The sequence below is a fragment of the Nipponia nippon genome, unplaced genomic scaffold (assembly GCF_047370975.1).
Source record: "Nipponia nippon isolate SJK-2023a ecotype South Korea unplaced genomic scaffold, ASM4737097v1 scaffold_5, whole genome shotgun sequence".
Taxonomy (NCBI): Eukaryota; Metazoa; Chordata; class Aves; order Pelecaniformes; family Threskiornithidae; genus Nipponia; species Nipponia nippon.
The window spans coordinates 28,335,936-28,354,236 of NW_028262369.1; the positions used below are offsets into that span (position 1 = coordinate 28,335,936).

Genomic DNA, 18,301 nt, shown 5'->3' on the forward strand with positions numbered 1-18,301 from the left:
TAGGTGGTTTTTTTTCTTTTAAAGAATGGTTCCTTTAAAATATTTTACCGATCATAAAAATTTAGGCACTTTTTACAGAAAGAAAAAGCATAGGCGAAAGACTACCCAAGAATGTCAGACGATCGTAGAGCAAATTTCTCACATCTTCAAATACAGAGACAAAAGCCTAGAGATGGAATGAAACAAAAAGAATACTGTTCCTAGCCGATGAAGTAATGGCTCTCTGTCCAAAGACAGCCAATTCTTTACGAAAACATTGAATCTCTGAAGTCTTGAAACTGTACCGCAAGGAAATCTCGATGAATTTGAGGGATATGGGAAACAAAAAAAGCTCATGAAACACAGGACCTGCCATGATCAAAATTCAAGCTAGTCACACTAGACTCCTGCAGATGCAGGTCAAGTATTCACTTCTGTCTGAAATAACTGAAGTAAACCCCAATTGAATTTCTCAGATTATTTTCAGACTGAAAGAAAAACAGTCTGGAGCTGAACTGGTCTGGTGGCAGATATCAGGGGTGGTATGTCACACTGGGATACTGGGCCAGCTATGCTTATAAAAGAAGACGACTTCAGTTATTTGCATGAGGACTTGAGCTGCCCTGCAGCTACTGCCATTCGTTATGTGCCTTGTGTTCAACCAGAACATTGCTATATGTCAGGAAGTAAATAAAAAAGAAGCATTACATGTTTAAAAGCACTAAGCAGATCATCCTAATGCTGCCAATACAATGGCTGCCAGGCTGTTATGGAAGTAGGTATGAAGATTTGTATTTTAATTCCTCGTCTTTACATGGTGCCTCTTTCCACAGATCACACATCCAAGTTGCCAGGAGTGCATCCGAGAGAGGAGACAGCTCCTCATCTGGAACCCTTTCCTTACCAAGGCTGCTGCTTTGTGCTAAACACAAGAGCACTGGTGATACACTGAACAGCAGTGAAATTTCAGCTGTTTCCCACCTATGGTGTGAGTAGACACACAACCTATAAAATTAACCTATAAACCAAGCTATAAAAGCTGATTGTTCATCCCACCTTCTTCTTTCACATCCTGGCTGCAGCAGCAGCAAGGATACAGCGTAGGCTAGGTACACCTGCACCCATCCACACCTTCTTTATAATAGCGCAAACATCTCTCCTCTTTGAGGCAATATCTATAATGGGAGGCTTTTCTTATTCTGAAGGCACCTACCAAGAGGTGTTGCTTCATGCAGAAAAGCATCATGGTAAATTACAGTGTTTTCAGGGAACAGAGGTTATTAACTAATATCCACAAACGTCCAAATGAAATCCAGAGCAGCGGCTCCCAACTACAGACCACTGCTGTTCCAGAACACCATGGTATATAAGCTGTGATGGGCATGCAGAACCATTTTGACTTTACAATGTTGTTAATAGGCAAACATTTCATGAAGGTATCGTGAGGTTCAAAAGAAATAGACTCAGGAACAGTCAACTTGGCTCAAGCCATTTAGACTACCCTCCTACAACTTAAGTTAATGTTAAGTAAAAACCAGAACGATCAGGAAAGTAATGCCATCATTGAGTTCTGCTGCAAGAAGCCGTACAGTGTGTTACACGCATGCAGACTGGCAGTGTTCGCACTTCCTCTCGCATCTGTACGGAGGCTGAAAGACGAGGGGCTTCTATAGTTGTTCTAGATCCACCGTGCATCATTGGAAACTAAAGGTTTACCATCTGAAGAAGTTCACCACAGTATTTGCAGTATTTCCTGTGCTAAGCACTTGCAATACAAGCACCAAGGTTTTGCTGACCCCAAATGTAAACTGACCTTGATGCACGGAAAGTCAACAATATGAAGTGCTTACCTGTAATTTTGTCTCTCACGAGCTTGCAGGATTCTATTTCACCAATGCTCCCAAAGAGACTCCTGAACTCCTCCTGGGTCATGTTCTGGGGTAAATAGTTGACTATGAGGTTGGTTTTGCTGTCATCTGTAGCAGCCCCTGTCTGCATGGGCGAAGGGCAGTTTCTACTGTTGCTGGAGGGTCCATTGGTTGTATTGGAAGTAGGGCCATTCGACACCTGAGGCTCCATGGTGCTAATTATCTACATCAAAATAAGAGAAGGGGGAAAAAAACCCTTAAGTTTCATAGATACAATAGCTATTTTTAAAGATACTTACAAACGAATGAGTAGGTAGCATTCATGGCCAATTTAGATACTTCAACAAAAAAAACCCGGCTTGATTCCTCTGTTATTGTTGCAAAGTAGGTCATGCTAGTCTTTGGCTGTGAGCATATACTAAGATGCAGCTAAAAAAACCTTCTTTTTTGTTAATGCAAAGCTGATTTCTGCTTTCATCACGCAGCCATTTTCACAAATGTAAATTTAAACCACATAAATTTAATTATAATTTAAGGTAATAATCATAATTAAAATTATAGTTCCATTAAATCAGATGAAGTAAGTGTATGGCTCTATATGAAAAGGTAAAATATTTTACCTATTTAATAACTGTATCACAGAGTGCAATGACAACAACATTAACCAGGCACAGTCAATCTGCAAAGCGTTGTCATCTGGACTGCCTTCAATTAATAAACTCAGTGTCCCAAGACATACCATTTACTGGTTCCAGTGATGACCTATATTCTCCTGTTATATTTTTCACTAATGAACTGACACCCCTTTAAATAATAAAGCCCTGGATTTGCAATCTTCAGAGATACAAAGGTCTTCAGATATTTACTGGAATCAAAAAGGTTTAATCAGAGAAAAGCTTATCAGGCACAGGTGCAGGCTGGAATTTTAACAAGTGCTTCTATCTTGAAATATGAAACTCCAATTTTCACAGAAGAAACTCCAATAGATCTTTCAAAAAAATGGCAAACAAGAACCCAGTCTAGCAAAGTGCATGCAGGACAGTAGCCCCATTGTCATCAGTGCCACCAGTCACGTGAGTAAAGCTGCCTGCATGTTTATCTGCAGCCTGAGGACTGAAGAATGCAAGTTTTCATACAAAAACTGCACAGGCAGACAAAGGAAGCAGAAAAACCTGGGTACTTCAAGGCTTTTCTATATAGGTATTTGCTTCCACTACGGCTTCCAGCCCATCTTCACTGTCACCAGTACTGACAAGGGAAGGACATCATCTTAGTCTCAAATCTGGATGCATTAAAGCAATGCAAATGATGGCTTTTGCTGTCTACTGTGATGTTTGCAATGTGCAGCTTCACTGGTATTTCTTATCAAAGAGCATCCTTCAGGTGGGCTCAGCCTCCCTCCATCAAAGACTCGGAGAGTCAATGATGCAAACTGCTGCCCCAGGCAAGATACTCCACTGCCCAGGGACAAATGCAGGGAGAACTGAGGGCTAAGACACCACACACTCTGAACCTTGTGTTCATCTGATCCTGTAATTATTATAATTACTCAAGACTTAATTTGTTTTCTTTTTTAAATCCAGGGAGTTACATGTTGGGACAAATTAGGCCTGTAATTCAGGAGGATGGGGGACACACCAAAAAAAAGGTGTGTCTATTCTAAAATTAACTGCAGGAGGGTGGCTCAGACTAAATAGGTTATGTTCTGGTCAATTCTGTTTTTTTTTTTTTGTTTTTTTTTTTTACTGAAATGCTTCAGTGTTAGTTTAATGCCTCATTTAGGAAACAACCCTCTCATTTATCAATGGAATTAAGTTTTGTATTACCATTATTTTTTATTATCAAGCCCAGGAATAGCTACTTGGTTTAACAATTTTTAAGTAAAAAGAAGCCTTGTCACATTGTGCTTAACAAAGGCCTTTAAAACCACACAGAAGAATCATTTTGAAAACAAACTCCACAAAAATAACAACTTTTTGAAAGAAAGCTGCACATCCAAACCAGAATCCCCCTGCCAATTCTACCAGCCATGTGGCACCAAGCACTGCTGACATCCTCTGTCAGGCTGTACCAGCCCCACACACTCTTCCTTCAAGACTTTCCCTTTTACCCAGTATCAGCTATACTTTCTTTTTTCAATCTAATTTCATATATGTATTTACTTACACACACTACTCAATGCTTCAGATGCTGCTAAATCTGTTTAGCTCGGGATTCTAGCTGAAAGATCATCCTTTGATCTCGGTACCTCCATGACCCCACAGCAGACAGATGCCAACTCTAAGCTTTGCTAACAGCCTGCTGCGGGGTCAGGGTTTTGCACCCCAAGGCTAACATACTTCAGCTGAGCACAGTGTGCTCATATATGCTGTATCTGCATCAACTTGATTAAAACTGGGAGGAAAAATTCCTGTTCTGACAATAAGACATAGTCAGAAAATAAGTGAAGCAGCTGATATGGTTAACGGCAGCTCTCCATGTGCATTTAAATCATCTTATCATATCCTTTCCAACATAAAAAACCCACAAGGTAAACTGCAATTTTAGGGACTGATCCTGCCCTTCTAAAGCAGACAGGAATACCAGACCACTGGTTTCAGTTACAGCAGAAGCAGGAGTTCAGCACAATGCACCGAGGAAGGTACATCATCTATTATTAGCAACAGACAAAAGCTATCTATAGTTCCCCACAATAAACAGTAACCCTGGATCTTTTAAAATCTGTGAAAGAAAACAAAATTCAAAGCTAGCTGGTGTCCTACTTATGCATTTTGCAAACTCTTTTTAGTTACATTTTCAGCACGCTTACCTTCCACACCAAGCAAATAAACAGAATTCAACTCAGATATTTAACACATTCAGAACATTAAGAGTAAACTGCTCTGTAAAAATCTGTTCTTGAACAAGTAGATTTCCTCATATACTACTTCATCAAAATATCTTGGCATAAATTAATGTTGCACCAGGTGCCAGGTTTTCCTCCTAGTTACTCTCACTCAACTCCAATTAGGTTTCCCTGATTTTTCAATAGCAGAAAGGAAAAGTCAAGGCACTTATTTGCCCTTCAAATTATTGCAAAGTTGTAGGTTACTGAAAATCAATTTGCTTTATAAAAAAGTGAGATAACGGATAGAGAGAAACACTGAAGGATTATTAAAAATGTTTCTGATAAAGTATTTCAGATGTAATTTTTACTGCGTAATTTTAAGTCTCCATTTACAGTGATCTCTGTGCAAAGCTGTTATGTACCAGAGCTTGCATTCAAAGTTCTTATGGGCACAAAGGAATAATATTTTAGATGTACACACACAGTTAAATTAATGGCAACCAAACAGTAAGTCCTAACTCTCCTTTCCAAACATTGTCCTCCCCCCCCGTCTGAAGCTCAAATCCACTGTTAAGAGTTCAATGTGCATGCACTGAGACATTTATTGTCGATGTCTGTTTTTAATATTAAGCAATTTTTGATCCCATGTCAGTCAGCACATTACATATGAGTAACGTTATTTGTTCAAAGAATAGATTTCAACATGACATCCACTTTTTTTTTTATCCACAACACTAAGATTTAGATTTTTTTAATTCAATACCTGTTTCACAGTATGAATGTTTTTGAAATAGATACTCTAGTTTTCTGGGCACAGTTAACTTTCATTATTGCTTTAATTACTGGTAATAACTTTTTTTAACACAAGAAAGTATCAGGCTGTAATTCAATTCTACAAAAATACTAAAGGAGGCTGTAAATCTGTCTAACTCATCAAGGGCTTATTTGGATATGGGCAAAATAAATGTGAAAAATCCAACAGTGACTTAACCCCAATGTTGTGTTTGGTGGTTGGTTTTTTTTTTAACTATATTCTCATTCCTTGAAAATTAGTATTATACCTCCACATGCCATTTAAAAGTAGCAACATCTCTATATCTCTATGTTTTGTAGACCTTCTCTGACCCAATTTAGGCAGCTACTACTGGTCTTGAAATAATATTACAGTGCAAACGTCATATGTGATGACATTCACATGCTACTGGTATAAAGAAGCATTTTCCCTCCCCCCCCCCCCCCCCCCCCCAACTTGCCAGACTCACAATACTGCCAACACCATGTTCTATATACAGGATAACACTATTCTTTGAAGAATAAATTGCAGTTACTGTTCACAGACATAATTTAACCACCAATAATTTGAATATTCTATCTTTACAACATTGAAAAAATGTGACAGAATTTAAAGACTGCAATTTTGTAAGTTAAAGGCAACCCGTATTTCAAATTCTGGATGTATTTCATTGGACTGCTGCTTTTAAAAATGACTTCTTGGTGTACTACTATTCTTAGTATGGTAAAATACAAGGTATTTTAGTTTGACAGATTTCACAAAGAAATGCTTTGCTGCTCAGGAAGACAGCGTAAGTCTTGCCAGTGTTTTTCAACACTACTTACCAAAAGGCTTGATATAACCCCTCCTACAAAATATCAGCAACAAATATCCATTGTAACAACTCCTACATTACAAATAATATTTCAGAAATACTTCTGTCTTTTTTTTTTACAATTAATTCAATTAATTTCAATTTATTCCTGCTGAAATATTAGCTCCAACGCAAAGAATACCTGTATCTATAAACACAGCTATTACAATGCTTAAACAAGCTAGAGTAACTGACATTAATCTGCAGTTATTACAGTAAGTATGTGACATCCATCTACCATTACAAAGCACTGTTAATGAATCATTTAGAAAACTACCCACAGACGAAGACAGTTATCTCCCTATTGCATGCATAAACAATAGCCAATGGCTCGATAAATGTAAATATACATGCTTTATATTTACAAAATTTGTGCTCAGTCTAAAAGGTCTGCATGTTGAACTGAAAGCCTGTCGCATACATACACTGAAAGGAGCTTGTATTCAGCAAATAATTAGCACCCATTCATGTTACCTGAATTACATATACTCCACTGCCCATATTCCTCAATAAATACAAATTAATTTGATATGTATAGAAAAACAGTAGCAATTATGAATCTTAAGTGTTATTTACAGGCACTAAAGAAAAGTGTTTTTAAACATACCACAAAATCTTTTCCTAAAATGAAAATCTGAAAAAAAAAAGTAGAAACTGGAGAATTCACGCAGACATATCCATTTTGAGGACTCGGAAGTCAAAAGAGTTATCTATGAATAACACTGTTCACAGCACCTAAATGCCAAGGAAAATGATCATGGTAAATTACACCTCATGAAGAATTCATGAGGTCTAATTTTATATTATTTCTAAGTGTTCATTAATGAACAAACTCAGAACATTCTCCCATAAAAAAGAATTTAGATAAATAATGCAAAGCTCTTACTTTATCTAAAAAAGCTCTTTAATTAGCATTGCAAGTTGTTTGCTTTTCTAAGTGAAAACAAATGGTGCCATGGCAGAGGTCCCATAGCCAACTCTTGAACAAGATGACAAAAGGAGAAACAAACAAAACCCTCTCAAAGAAAATAAACGTAGATTCACAAAGGTTTTCCTTCTATAATAAGAAACAGGCTTTAACTCCCAAGCATATCTGCTCTTTTGCATGGAAGTCGGCACAGCACAGGCCTCTGTCCTACAAGACCTTTTCTGCAGGTGATAAAAGCCCAATTTACAGGGCCTGCCTGTCTGATCCATCCACAGCCCTCCCATCTGCTGATCTGTATGTGAATAGCCATGCCAAAGCCAGAAGGTCAGTCCATAGGTGTGGAGTGGAACATACAAATACACCCAAGACCAGGTCCCTCAGCCCTGGGCGGGCAGCTTCATGCCCCCACTGCACTTTCAGATGCGGCCACTGCTACTCACTTCAGGGGGATTAAACACATCTCTGTTTTTGCAGAATAAGGCACTGGATCATAAAATCTTCAGGACAGATGTCTTCTTCCCGTAGGAGTGGTAAAAAAGTGATTTTAAGTATTCATTGGTTCAAAACCACAACTCCAGCCAGAGTGCACCTGAACCTCATGTACCATTATGTGGGCTTCTTTCTATAGTAACCTTAGGAGAGGTAGATGATGCTCTGTGTGCAGCTCCAGAAGAGATTTTCTTCTCTGTAACACAACTGTCAAATTTCACTGTCAATTACATTTTTATTAAAGCTTATGTACTGCACAACTAGACTTTGCTATTATTTACCTAATACATACATCATAAACATGAAATAAAGGAGGAAAATGAAGCTTTTGAGTAAATCTGCCTGGAGGCAAATCCAATATCCCAGAAACAAATCATTATCTAACCCTCCCTATTTTGACATGCTCCCCACTAATATGCACTTTTACATGCTCCATCTTTACCCTCCTTCAAGTAAAAATCGTATTTAATACATTAAATATAGATATAGCTGAAAGTCTCGGCTCAGAAGACTAGCAGACTCTGGCTGTTGTGGCAGGGATGCAGTCGTCTTACAAAATCTTTGTTTCAGAATGCGCTGCACTCAGGTTGAAATGGCATTCAAACATTTTCAGGAAGTTCACATTTATGGGTGCCACAATAATCGTACAGAGCACAAAAATGATCCAAATGGAGAAGACAACAAATGCATTCATTTTAAGAGGCAAGCTCCAGTTCAAATAAAGGAGAAAATTATTTTCTTTAATAGCTAAATTTATCCTGATCTAGTCCATTATAGGCTTTTGCGTGAATATGCTAAAACAAAATATTGTCCCCAATCTGCAGTGAAATGAATGCAAAGTTTATTGGCAGTATTACTTGTTATCACAGCAGTGCCTGAAGGATATAACTGATACCAGCACCAAGTTGTGCTAGATGCAGTACAAATGGGTACTAAGGGCAGGGACTGCTGCTGTACCAACACAGTGATGAAAAATAGAAAGGCAAAACCTGTTATTTTTATTCCAAGTTTTACAGAAGGGAAAAATCAAACCAGAGGAAAGTATCTAGGCAAACTGCTGAAGTTACACAGTAAGCTGTGACAGCTCCATAACACAACACCATATCCTCAAACCTAGCCCAGTGATAAGGTCACCACTCCTAACGACTTTTCCAAAAACCAAAACAGCAGAATGATGCACCAAATTGCATTTTTGGGAGAGTTTCAGATAAATGTCTACTGTTCCCATGAAGTATGGACTCTAGTTTTGCATTTGATTTCAAGGACAAAAGGGCATCAGTGGGGAAAAAAGGAGACAAAGTCACAACCATTTCAATGTCAATAACTACTAGGGTATCAGAAGAAGAAACCACTCAAACTACACGCCCAATAACCACACACAAGATAGGAACAAAGGCATCCTATCACTCACTTCACATGGTCTCTTACTTTTCCTTCAGGTACTCTGAGGATAAGAAATTGGATGAGGGGAACTACAATTAGCATACATAGAGCTCAGAACTCCCCAAAGCCTAGAGGAAACACACAGGACTGGAGAGTAGAGGCATGGACAAGCACTCCATACACAGCAATTTCTGGAAAGCACAATAGAAGTGATGCACTGCACATTTGTAATGACAAAAACATTCTTCCAAAAGCAGAATATAGTTACAGCTCTAGCATATATACTACCTCAACTCACAGTATTTGAGGCTCTTAATGAGCTTCTACTCGGCTTCATGTTCTATCGGTGTTTCCAGCTTCTTCACCTCTTCTGAAGACTATGGAGCAACTATGCACGTTTGAAATCTCAGAGGTGTTTGGCTCTATTCTTCAGTGTTCTCCAAACATCTTATGAAAGTGTACAGCAAACATGCTGAACAGTGCTAATGAAACGTTAAGTGAGGAAAACTAGTATAATAGGTGAAGGTCACAGAAGTTTCCTACTACGCCTATATCAGGGTCATCCTTTTCACTAAGACAAACTGACTTCTAGAAAGCCAGCCAGCTATCCCCTTCTTCATTTAGACTGGTTTTACCAGAATTTGCTTGTAATCATTTCTGCCATTAAACATAATTTACATATGAAGATATGGGAGAATACAGCCTTGATTTCACAGCATTCAAACACCACTCTGGAATACAGCTTTGGAGAAAGCCATCATCAAAAACACCCAGAGAGGAAAATGAATGCATCCCTGGTCTATCAGATGGGTTACACAATTAGGTTAAAAACCCTTACAACCCCTTGTGTCCCACATGCCACGGACCTTAACAAAGGCCAGTGGCAGGGAGGTGTCCTACTTCTGTGCCAGGACATGGCCATCGATGGCTCCTGCCCACCCGTGTCCCCAGGGTCCACGAGCCACCTCCACTCAAAGGTCTGTACAGTTTTTAAACCCAAGCAAAGGCAATGCAGTTGGGCTTGGTCTTCTGAAGGGACATTTATTTCCTCTTACATCACCCTTCTACTTCTGCCAAATTCATACCAGGCAACTCTGTACCTAAAATTTTACAAGGGCTTTATTTTATTTATTTCATTATTCTGAATTGCTCCTTATTCCTTCCTGGCTTTTCGTCTGGATCTACTACTTGTTCTTTCAAGATGCTTATGAAGGCTAACGGAGTCTGGAAAAAAAAAAACAAACACAAAACAAAACCAAACCAAAAAACCAAACAAGCAACCTCAACAATAAGATGAGATCTTTCTTTGATTGATGCTCCAAGCCAAAATTTGATAAAAACATCATTTTTCTCCATGGACTGCATTTTATTAGGCAGATACCACAAAAGCAAGAGGTCTCCCAGTGATTGCCTTGTCCCTCTTGAAAAAGAGACAGTGACTAACGAAAAACCATATTTAAAATCTGTGCTAGCAGGGTAATAAAAAATGAAACACCTCCAAAAACATTAAGTATACGAGGCAAACCCTGAAAGATTGAAGAGGGTTTCTCAAAAGCCTGGATAATAGATAATAAGAGAGCATGGTAGAGACCAACATCTAAAACAGATTCTCAGTCTAAAGGACATACAGCCTAAAAATACACTGAAATGAAAGCAAAGGAAATTGAGAGTGTCTTTTTATATTTTCGGTTACTTTCTGAATTTTATTTTTAGCTCGGAGTTTTGTTTCCTAATCACTACCTACTTGTTTAGTTTACTGACTATATTACTGAGTTATATATTACTAATCTATAACTGAATTATATTACCAACTGGGAATATGTATGTTGCACTGTGTATGACGCACAGATTCCCACGGGTATGTACATGTTCATGTAAGAAGCAGACAGCTGCAAGTCTTCAGCTGCTGTAGACCTGTCACAATTCCACTTTGGTTTTCCCTTTGAGAAAATAATCTAGAATCATTTGCAACCCGAGAGTTTAGACAGCAAAAGCTGTATTACAAGCCACAGTGAAGCCTAAAAACATCTACTTACCAGAAGGCAAAGCAAAGCAAGGACAGAGCAGGCTCTCCGTGAAGCCTAGGAACATCCAACCCCCCACCGCTGTTATTTCTACTGAAGTTCTAGAAACAAAAGCCACAATTTTCAGAAGCCCCTAAGCAATTCAAGATTCATTAAATGTTCACTGGAATAGAATTTCAGCTCCTAAGCCATAAGTTGTTCTTCTGAAAGTGTTGCCCATGCATTTTTCATGCAAAGACAGGCTTATATTCAGCAGGAACGCGTGGCTTAGCAAAATGCACACCACAACCAGGATATTTTAAGGCTCTGTCCTCAACAGGACCTTAATGAAGACACATTGGTAAATGCAATTAGGAGATACTAATCAACATGTGTACATCTCGACTGCTGGCAACAACATCTCTATGGATACTGCTGCTTGCAGGTCTAACAGATAGACCCCAAAATAGAAATTATGATGTTCAGCTAAGTCCTATCCCCATCATTAGAAATGTTAGCTTACTGCAAAGTAACAACATATTTCTCTTAAAACCAAACTGGATTAGTAAAAAAGTAGTTTACAGCTTTTCTACAATTCACCTGTAAGCCTACAACCCTGTGCCACACTAATATTGCTTATGGAAATAATCTTTTAATAAAATATAGGCATTCTTCCTTCTGTAACACACCTATGGTAGACAAAGTTACAATGAATTACCCCAAAGTAATATGGCCATCACTATCTTAAAGGTCATGAACAGATAAGAGCTGAAGACTTGAGAAATTTTAGTGGAAAAATGATCAGAAATTACCTTCTAGTATGCAGAGGCAGCTGTTTACTTCGATGGTCTCACAAAAGAAATATCTACACAATGGCTTAAATTAGAGTAAGTTTTAGCATACTGCATGGGATAAACATCTCGGTAATACTTAAATTCAAACAAATCTCATGCGTAAAAGCATCTATGCTAAGCTCAAAGACCCACTGCCATAGATTAATAACATATTATTCATCAATAAAGGACAAAATACCAAATACACATGCATGTATCTGTCACAGGTCAGGCTAACAGATCCTAATGGTTTATCCTGGACATAAACTCTATTAATCTTTGTACTGAGGAAGGGAAACATGCCACAGGCCAAATCAAACACCCTTCTTATTCCAATTACTAAGATGCCTCCTAAAATTTTCAAATGAAATGATATTCAAATTCACTAGATTCTTATTCAAATAAACAAACATACCCTCAATACCAAGAAATTAAAAATCTTTCAAAACTCCTCTTAAAAATGAGCAGAACTCATGGATAACATACTCCTGGTTAAAACACAGTTCTGCTAATGCACCCCACAGGAGCCCTGCTGACCTTGGCCCCTGCTCAGATACAGGCGCTTGTGGAGAGAGTGGGACCCAGGCCATCCCAGCTGTCCTGACTCAAAACCCATACATTACATTTTGCTTAGATGTCAATAGGCAACCAGAAAAATAGCAGCATTAGAGATTACTAGGCAGAAATGTCTGAACAGCCTAAACACATAAGAACAGCTTCTTTGAGTATTAAAAAAGTCAAAATAACCAGGTTACTGTCCTTTCTATTGGCTAGCTTTCCCTTACAATACTCAGCAGTCATAGGTACACTCTAAACTTAGAGCCAGATCCACTCCATCTGTGTGTTTCACCTCAAAGAAGGAGAACTCTGACAGAAGGGACATTGTGTCATTATTAAATGTAATAGATTACCTAGGCATCCCTGATCACTGGGGCATTCAGCCTAGGTGTCCTGGTCCAGATTGGTGTCAAAATGCTGGAGGAGAACACAGCTCCTGCAGCGGCCGCAATGGCTACGTATGGCTGCAAAGCTTTTGATAACCACAAAGAACATCACACAAATAACGTTCATTTTTGCATATAGCAAAGACTAACGATAGAAATTAAACTCAACAATTTCTACCCCAGTGAGCATCTACATTTGTGAACACTTCTTTCCATAGTTGGGTAATGACAAGCACAGACAATAAAAAAAGGATTCTAAAAATATACTACTCTTTCCCTGGATTAGTGTGTCTACAGTTAAATATAAGCCGTGCTCTATAAATTATCAAACACAATGTCAAATTCTGAAGTGCACTCTGGAATCTCTCACAGAGCACACGAAATACAGAATGATAATTTTGTCCTGGCCCAGTCAGTCTAAAGAACAATATGCTACTGTGCTGGATCACGGAGTTAGTTCCCATCAACGGTCACACTGAAAACGGCCACAACCACCACTGTAGTTGCACACTGAATTTTTCAGGACCCTCTGCATCAAGCGCAGAGATTAATTCCCTGAACAGCTGCTCTCACAGGAAGGGAATCAACAGCAACATTGCCACAGTATAGCTGGCACACGCTTTCTGCTAAAAATCAACTTCCCCCTACTCATCTACTGCCACTAACTTCATTTGGAACAAAGATATAGAGGGAACAGTATTAGAACTATTTTTATTTAAGAAACATTTGTTTACATGCATTATTACTTCTACGGTGTCACGACTGTGCCTTCTGCTCTACAGAAACAACAGAATGAGTCTTTGCCCACAAGTTCCTTCTGCACATATTAAAACAAAAAGTCACTGACCACTATTCTACTGGTCATCCTTGATCTTTGAAGATGAATACAAGTACAGCAATTAAAAGTCACATTTATAAGCCCTTCAGTCAAGTAAAACAACCAAATATCCTTAAATATCTCTCATCCCAAATGCAGAACGCCTTAAGTCTTCACCACAGCATAGTGACTTAAACACAGGTTGTTTCATGCTGTTGAGTTGTGAATTTTATATTACCTAACATCAAATTGCTGATGGCTATGGGAGTCTACATGTCACCTTAGAAGGACTGAGAAAAGGCATGGCCTCCACCCCAGATTAGCAGTGGACTCCATGAAAAAGGTTCATTAGTATTTTGCCCGTGTGGTTTACTACAACCCTCTCAAACCACAATACTATAAACAGGTTGACTTCCACACACATAGAAATCAAGAGTTTAAGTTAATCCACATGTTAAACAAATCTCCAATGTGAAATCTTTGAGGAAGTTTAGTCTAGCAATAATAATTCTTAAAGTCACAAATACCAGTTTTGCTTTTAATAGAAGTAGAGAAACATGGACTTCTGGCAACTGTCCTAAACTGTACTGGGAGAGACAAGGGGACAGAGTCACTTCCTGGAATTCCACGCCCTCACTGGGCAATTAGACATAATGTTACAAGAGGAGTCAGATCTACCTTAAATTATAAATTGTGAGTATTGTTGTCTTTGCTAGTTTTCCAGTACGCAATAATGAAGAATTAATAAGGGGAGGAAAAATACGAAGGACAAGCTTCCTTCATCCCTCACGTCCCTACAAAAGCTTTTCAACAGCACTCAACCTGGGAGTAAATACTTCCCAGTGCTCAGAACAACAATCGGCTACTCCAAACAAGCATGCATGCGATTATAGGCCGACACACAGGGCCCAAGCACAGTGCAGTTACCTGCTCCAGCAGCAATCTTTTGGTCTCTACATGGAGGATCAAATGGGACGTTCTCACCAAACGTCCCTCAGGAAGCAAAAACCAGAGGGAGCTGTTCAGTTTTCCTTCCACAGCTCGGTGAACGCACCCAGGTACGCAGCAGAGTGGCTGGATCTGAAGGACTTACACTACTGGAAAGGCTCCAGTGGCATCACTGCCCTCTGCCAACACTGAAAAAAATCACTTACGTGGACAGAGACGCATTACGCATGGAACCTTCTTGAAGCACTGCGAATGACAGAACCACCTCCCATAGTCATTTGCGTCTGTTTTGAAACAAACATACATTATCATATCACCTTTACCTCCAAGAGTTCCGAATGCTCGAAAGCCATCAAATACACTACCACCCCAATTCTGAAAAATAACTGGCGCATGGCTCCAGACTGGGAAAAATACCAACTGGAATGTATAAGAGCTTCTACGGCAACGAAAAAAGTTTTAATATTAAAAGACTAAAACAAATGAAACTAAGTTTTTTTTTTTTCCAGAATTCAAGGACATATAATTTCCCATCACAACAGCATCGCTGACACAATTGCGCATGCCTTAGCAACAAAGGCGTACTACCGAATTTTATATACATCGTGACTCTAAATATTGTCAAAGCCAGACTTGTATTTTACTGTGCAACTAAACCATTTCCAGAGAGGACGCACAAAGGTTTAGCTACCTTTTTTTGTAATTAATTTTTTTCTTAATAATCTGTCTTTTCGTCCCATTTAATTAACAATTCCTAACTGGTTCACAGCATTTCCTGACTTTTACAGATTTTCTTCTTCATTGAGGTGAAAGTCCTCACATAAGACACAGTCAAGAGTAGAACAATAGGCAAGACAGACACTCAGCTTCCTCCCTACTTTTGGGGACCCTAAAGAAGTGATAATGCATGAAGAGCTCCAAAACAGTTAGGGAAAACAGATTATAGTGACAGAAAATAAAGATCAACATAAGATCAGTTCTATTGAGCTAATTCTTAATGAATTTATGCAAGCAATGTGAAATGCTACAAATAGGAGTGTTAGGTAGTTGCAAAAAATCAATTGCATTCTTATTGCAATCTCATCTGAAAGTATTTCATTTCGAACACTGATACTCCAATGCTATTGCAAACTCTGAATACTTAAATAAACAGCAAACAAAAGGTCTCATCTTCAGTGCCCCAAGCTATCATCCAAAACCGGTTATAATTAAAGGTGTGAACAACAGAGTAACAAACCTGCAAAGTCAAGGTTCTGAGAAATTAATGGGCATCACACCACTGCACCAGTTCAAATTTATCACTCATTATCTCCCCGACTAGCACAGTGCTGTTTCACATACTTGTGCCTCCTTCTCTTTCCTCCAAGCCTTTCCTGCCTTTTCTAGATGGCTAATTTTAGACAATTACTGCCTCTGACACATTGAGACCTTTTCTCCCTCCTTTCTTCTTCTTGCTGTAAAGCTAGTGACCTACAAAAGCCCCCTAAAGCACCTAAAAATATTCCAGTATTTTAGAAAGTAAAGATTGATCATTTGAGGGGGGAAAAAAGCAAGCAGTCTTTGAATATCCATTTCTCCAACATCTTCACTTTACATTATCTCAAATGGTTAAACGTACTCAAATGCTAAGGCAAGGTACAGGTCCCCATTAAACACTATTTTTATTAGTATTAAATCTATTGTACTTGTTGAACTGAAACATTACCCTCCTCTTCACAAAATTCTTTAGAAAATGAAAAGTGTGGCTTGCTTTTAAAGTTACTTGGAAGGCCGACACTGCTGGTAACTGCACATTTACACAAACAATTGGAAAGTATTACATTACACAAATGCCCTTTCCCTTCTCATACAAATCCCAGCATTTTCCTTAACATCCATTCAAATGGGAAGGGAAGATACACATGCATGAACACACACAAAAAAATACATGCATACCCATCTCTTCCTTCATTCTACTCGGAAAGAAAAAGAGAAAGAGCAAAAGAGGGAGAGGAGTGCAATGGGGGAGGGGTAACTTTCCATCAGATTAGCAAATTTCAAAATCTGGCCTATCCTTTACAGAGGTACCATGCTTTTTAACATCGCCTCACGTGCAAGAAGACTGTTTGCGCCCACTTCTCCCCAAAAACCCCAATGACATTGAAAAAAATACTGCATTGCAGTATTTGCCAGTGCATCGGACTGTATCCAGTCAGCTGTCCCACAGACAAACAAATGTACATTTTAATGTGTCCAGGCATGTAAACGAGTTGTCTAGTGGACACAGATTGCCAAAACAGACAAGCGGATTTGTCAAGTTATCTGCATCTCTCTCCCTCTCGCTATCATATTCTCTGCCACTGCCCATTTCTTGCCTGGGGTGTTTGCTGAAATTCTTTTGAAAGTGCAAGTTCCCAAAGAAAACAACAAATTCCCCTGCCAGAATATGGGGCACAATGATACTTTATTTCTTTTGAAAAACCTCAGGGTGTGGAGTGGCTCTAGGTTATATACCAACAGTATGACAATTACACACAGAAAATAACCTGCGTTTAATTAGTACACTCCCAGCATACCAAGTAGGAAGGTTGAGGAAAAAATTCACTGTAGCCTAGAAGATATTATTTAAAAAAAATTAATACATTAAATATATGTAAGATTAACGCAACTGGATTTTCTTTCAATAGAGTCATAATATTTAACAGGACCAAATAAAGATAAGACTATTCCAAACCCATTCAAATGGGATTTTTAAGTATACCCCTTCTAGCTCATTGCAACCATCCTTTGTCACAACAGCTCGGGCTCACTTTGAGAGCGCTCAAAAAGGTAAAATTAATAAAGAGGAAGCAAGCAAGGGAGGCAACCAAGCCAGTCAACAGTAGAGAGGCATCCCTGTATCTAAACATGGGAACTTGATTAGTAGAGTACACAGGGATAGTATTTTAAACTGATGGCTGGTATTCACCTTGCATCAATATCCAACCATAAAATTTCATCTTTTCTGACTAGTAGCTCACCAAGACAATAATTTTTTTAAACAATTGTCATGTCTGAAGACAACTACATTTTCTCCATCTTTTTGTCTGAACAGAAAGAGGTTTTAACATCTTAATCTTTATTATCCATAGCAGTCTGAATTAAATTTCACTAACTTAATAGCTGTTTTTCTATATAAGGATCTACAATGCAATCTTTTATATGCAAAAAGAAAATGCCACTATGTACATGCAGGCTGTATTCATTAATATAATCTTAAAACAAAGAAAAGAGGAAGATCAGGGCAGGAACACGTGCGCCATAAAACAAGGATTACATTATTTTTAAATCTTTGTAGAAACACCAAATTGAACAGAAAATGAAAATGTAACTACTAGCTGATGACTCTTAAAACAAACAATGCAGCTGTGTATAATAAAAGGCACCCTTATTTATTGTCATGACTAAGTTAACAGATTTAGAACACAGTATCTCTGTTTTGGAGAGAAGAAAAATTATTTTACTCTCACGTACAACTACAATGCATGTCAGAATACATCTCTGCACATGCACAGACTGCAAAATACAGAATTTCACCCCCCCCCCAAGATTTCCCCCTTCTACATTGTAAAGCAGTGCAGTTTTTAGAAGGCCATTCAATTACTTCTTCCCAGAAAG

The 18,301-nt window shown here is 38.5% G+C and overlaps 1 protein-coding gene across 6 annotated transcripts in view; it reads right to left on the bottom strand.

Moving 5' to 3' along the window:
* ELAVL4 (ELAV like RNA binding protein 4) overlaps positions 1 to 18,301 on the bottom strand; it is an 84,657-nt gene that overhangs the window by 41,882 nt on the left and 24,474 nt on the right. For all 6 annotated transcript variants that reach the window (XM_087733069.1, XM_087733068.1, XM_009461275.2 and 3 more), the window contains exon 2: positions 1,830 to 2,070. In XM_087733069.1, the coding sequence (XP_087589195.1) occupies positions 1,830 to 2,070 (241 nt within the window). The remainder of the gene's footprint in view (positions 1 to 1,829; positions 2,071 to 18,301) is intronic.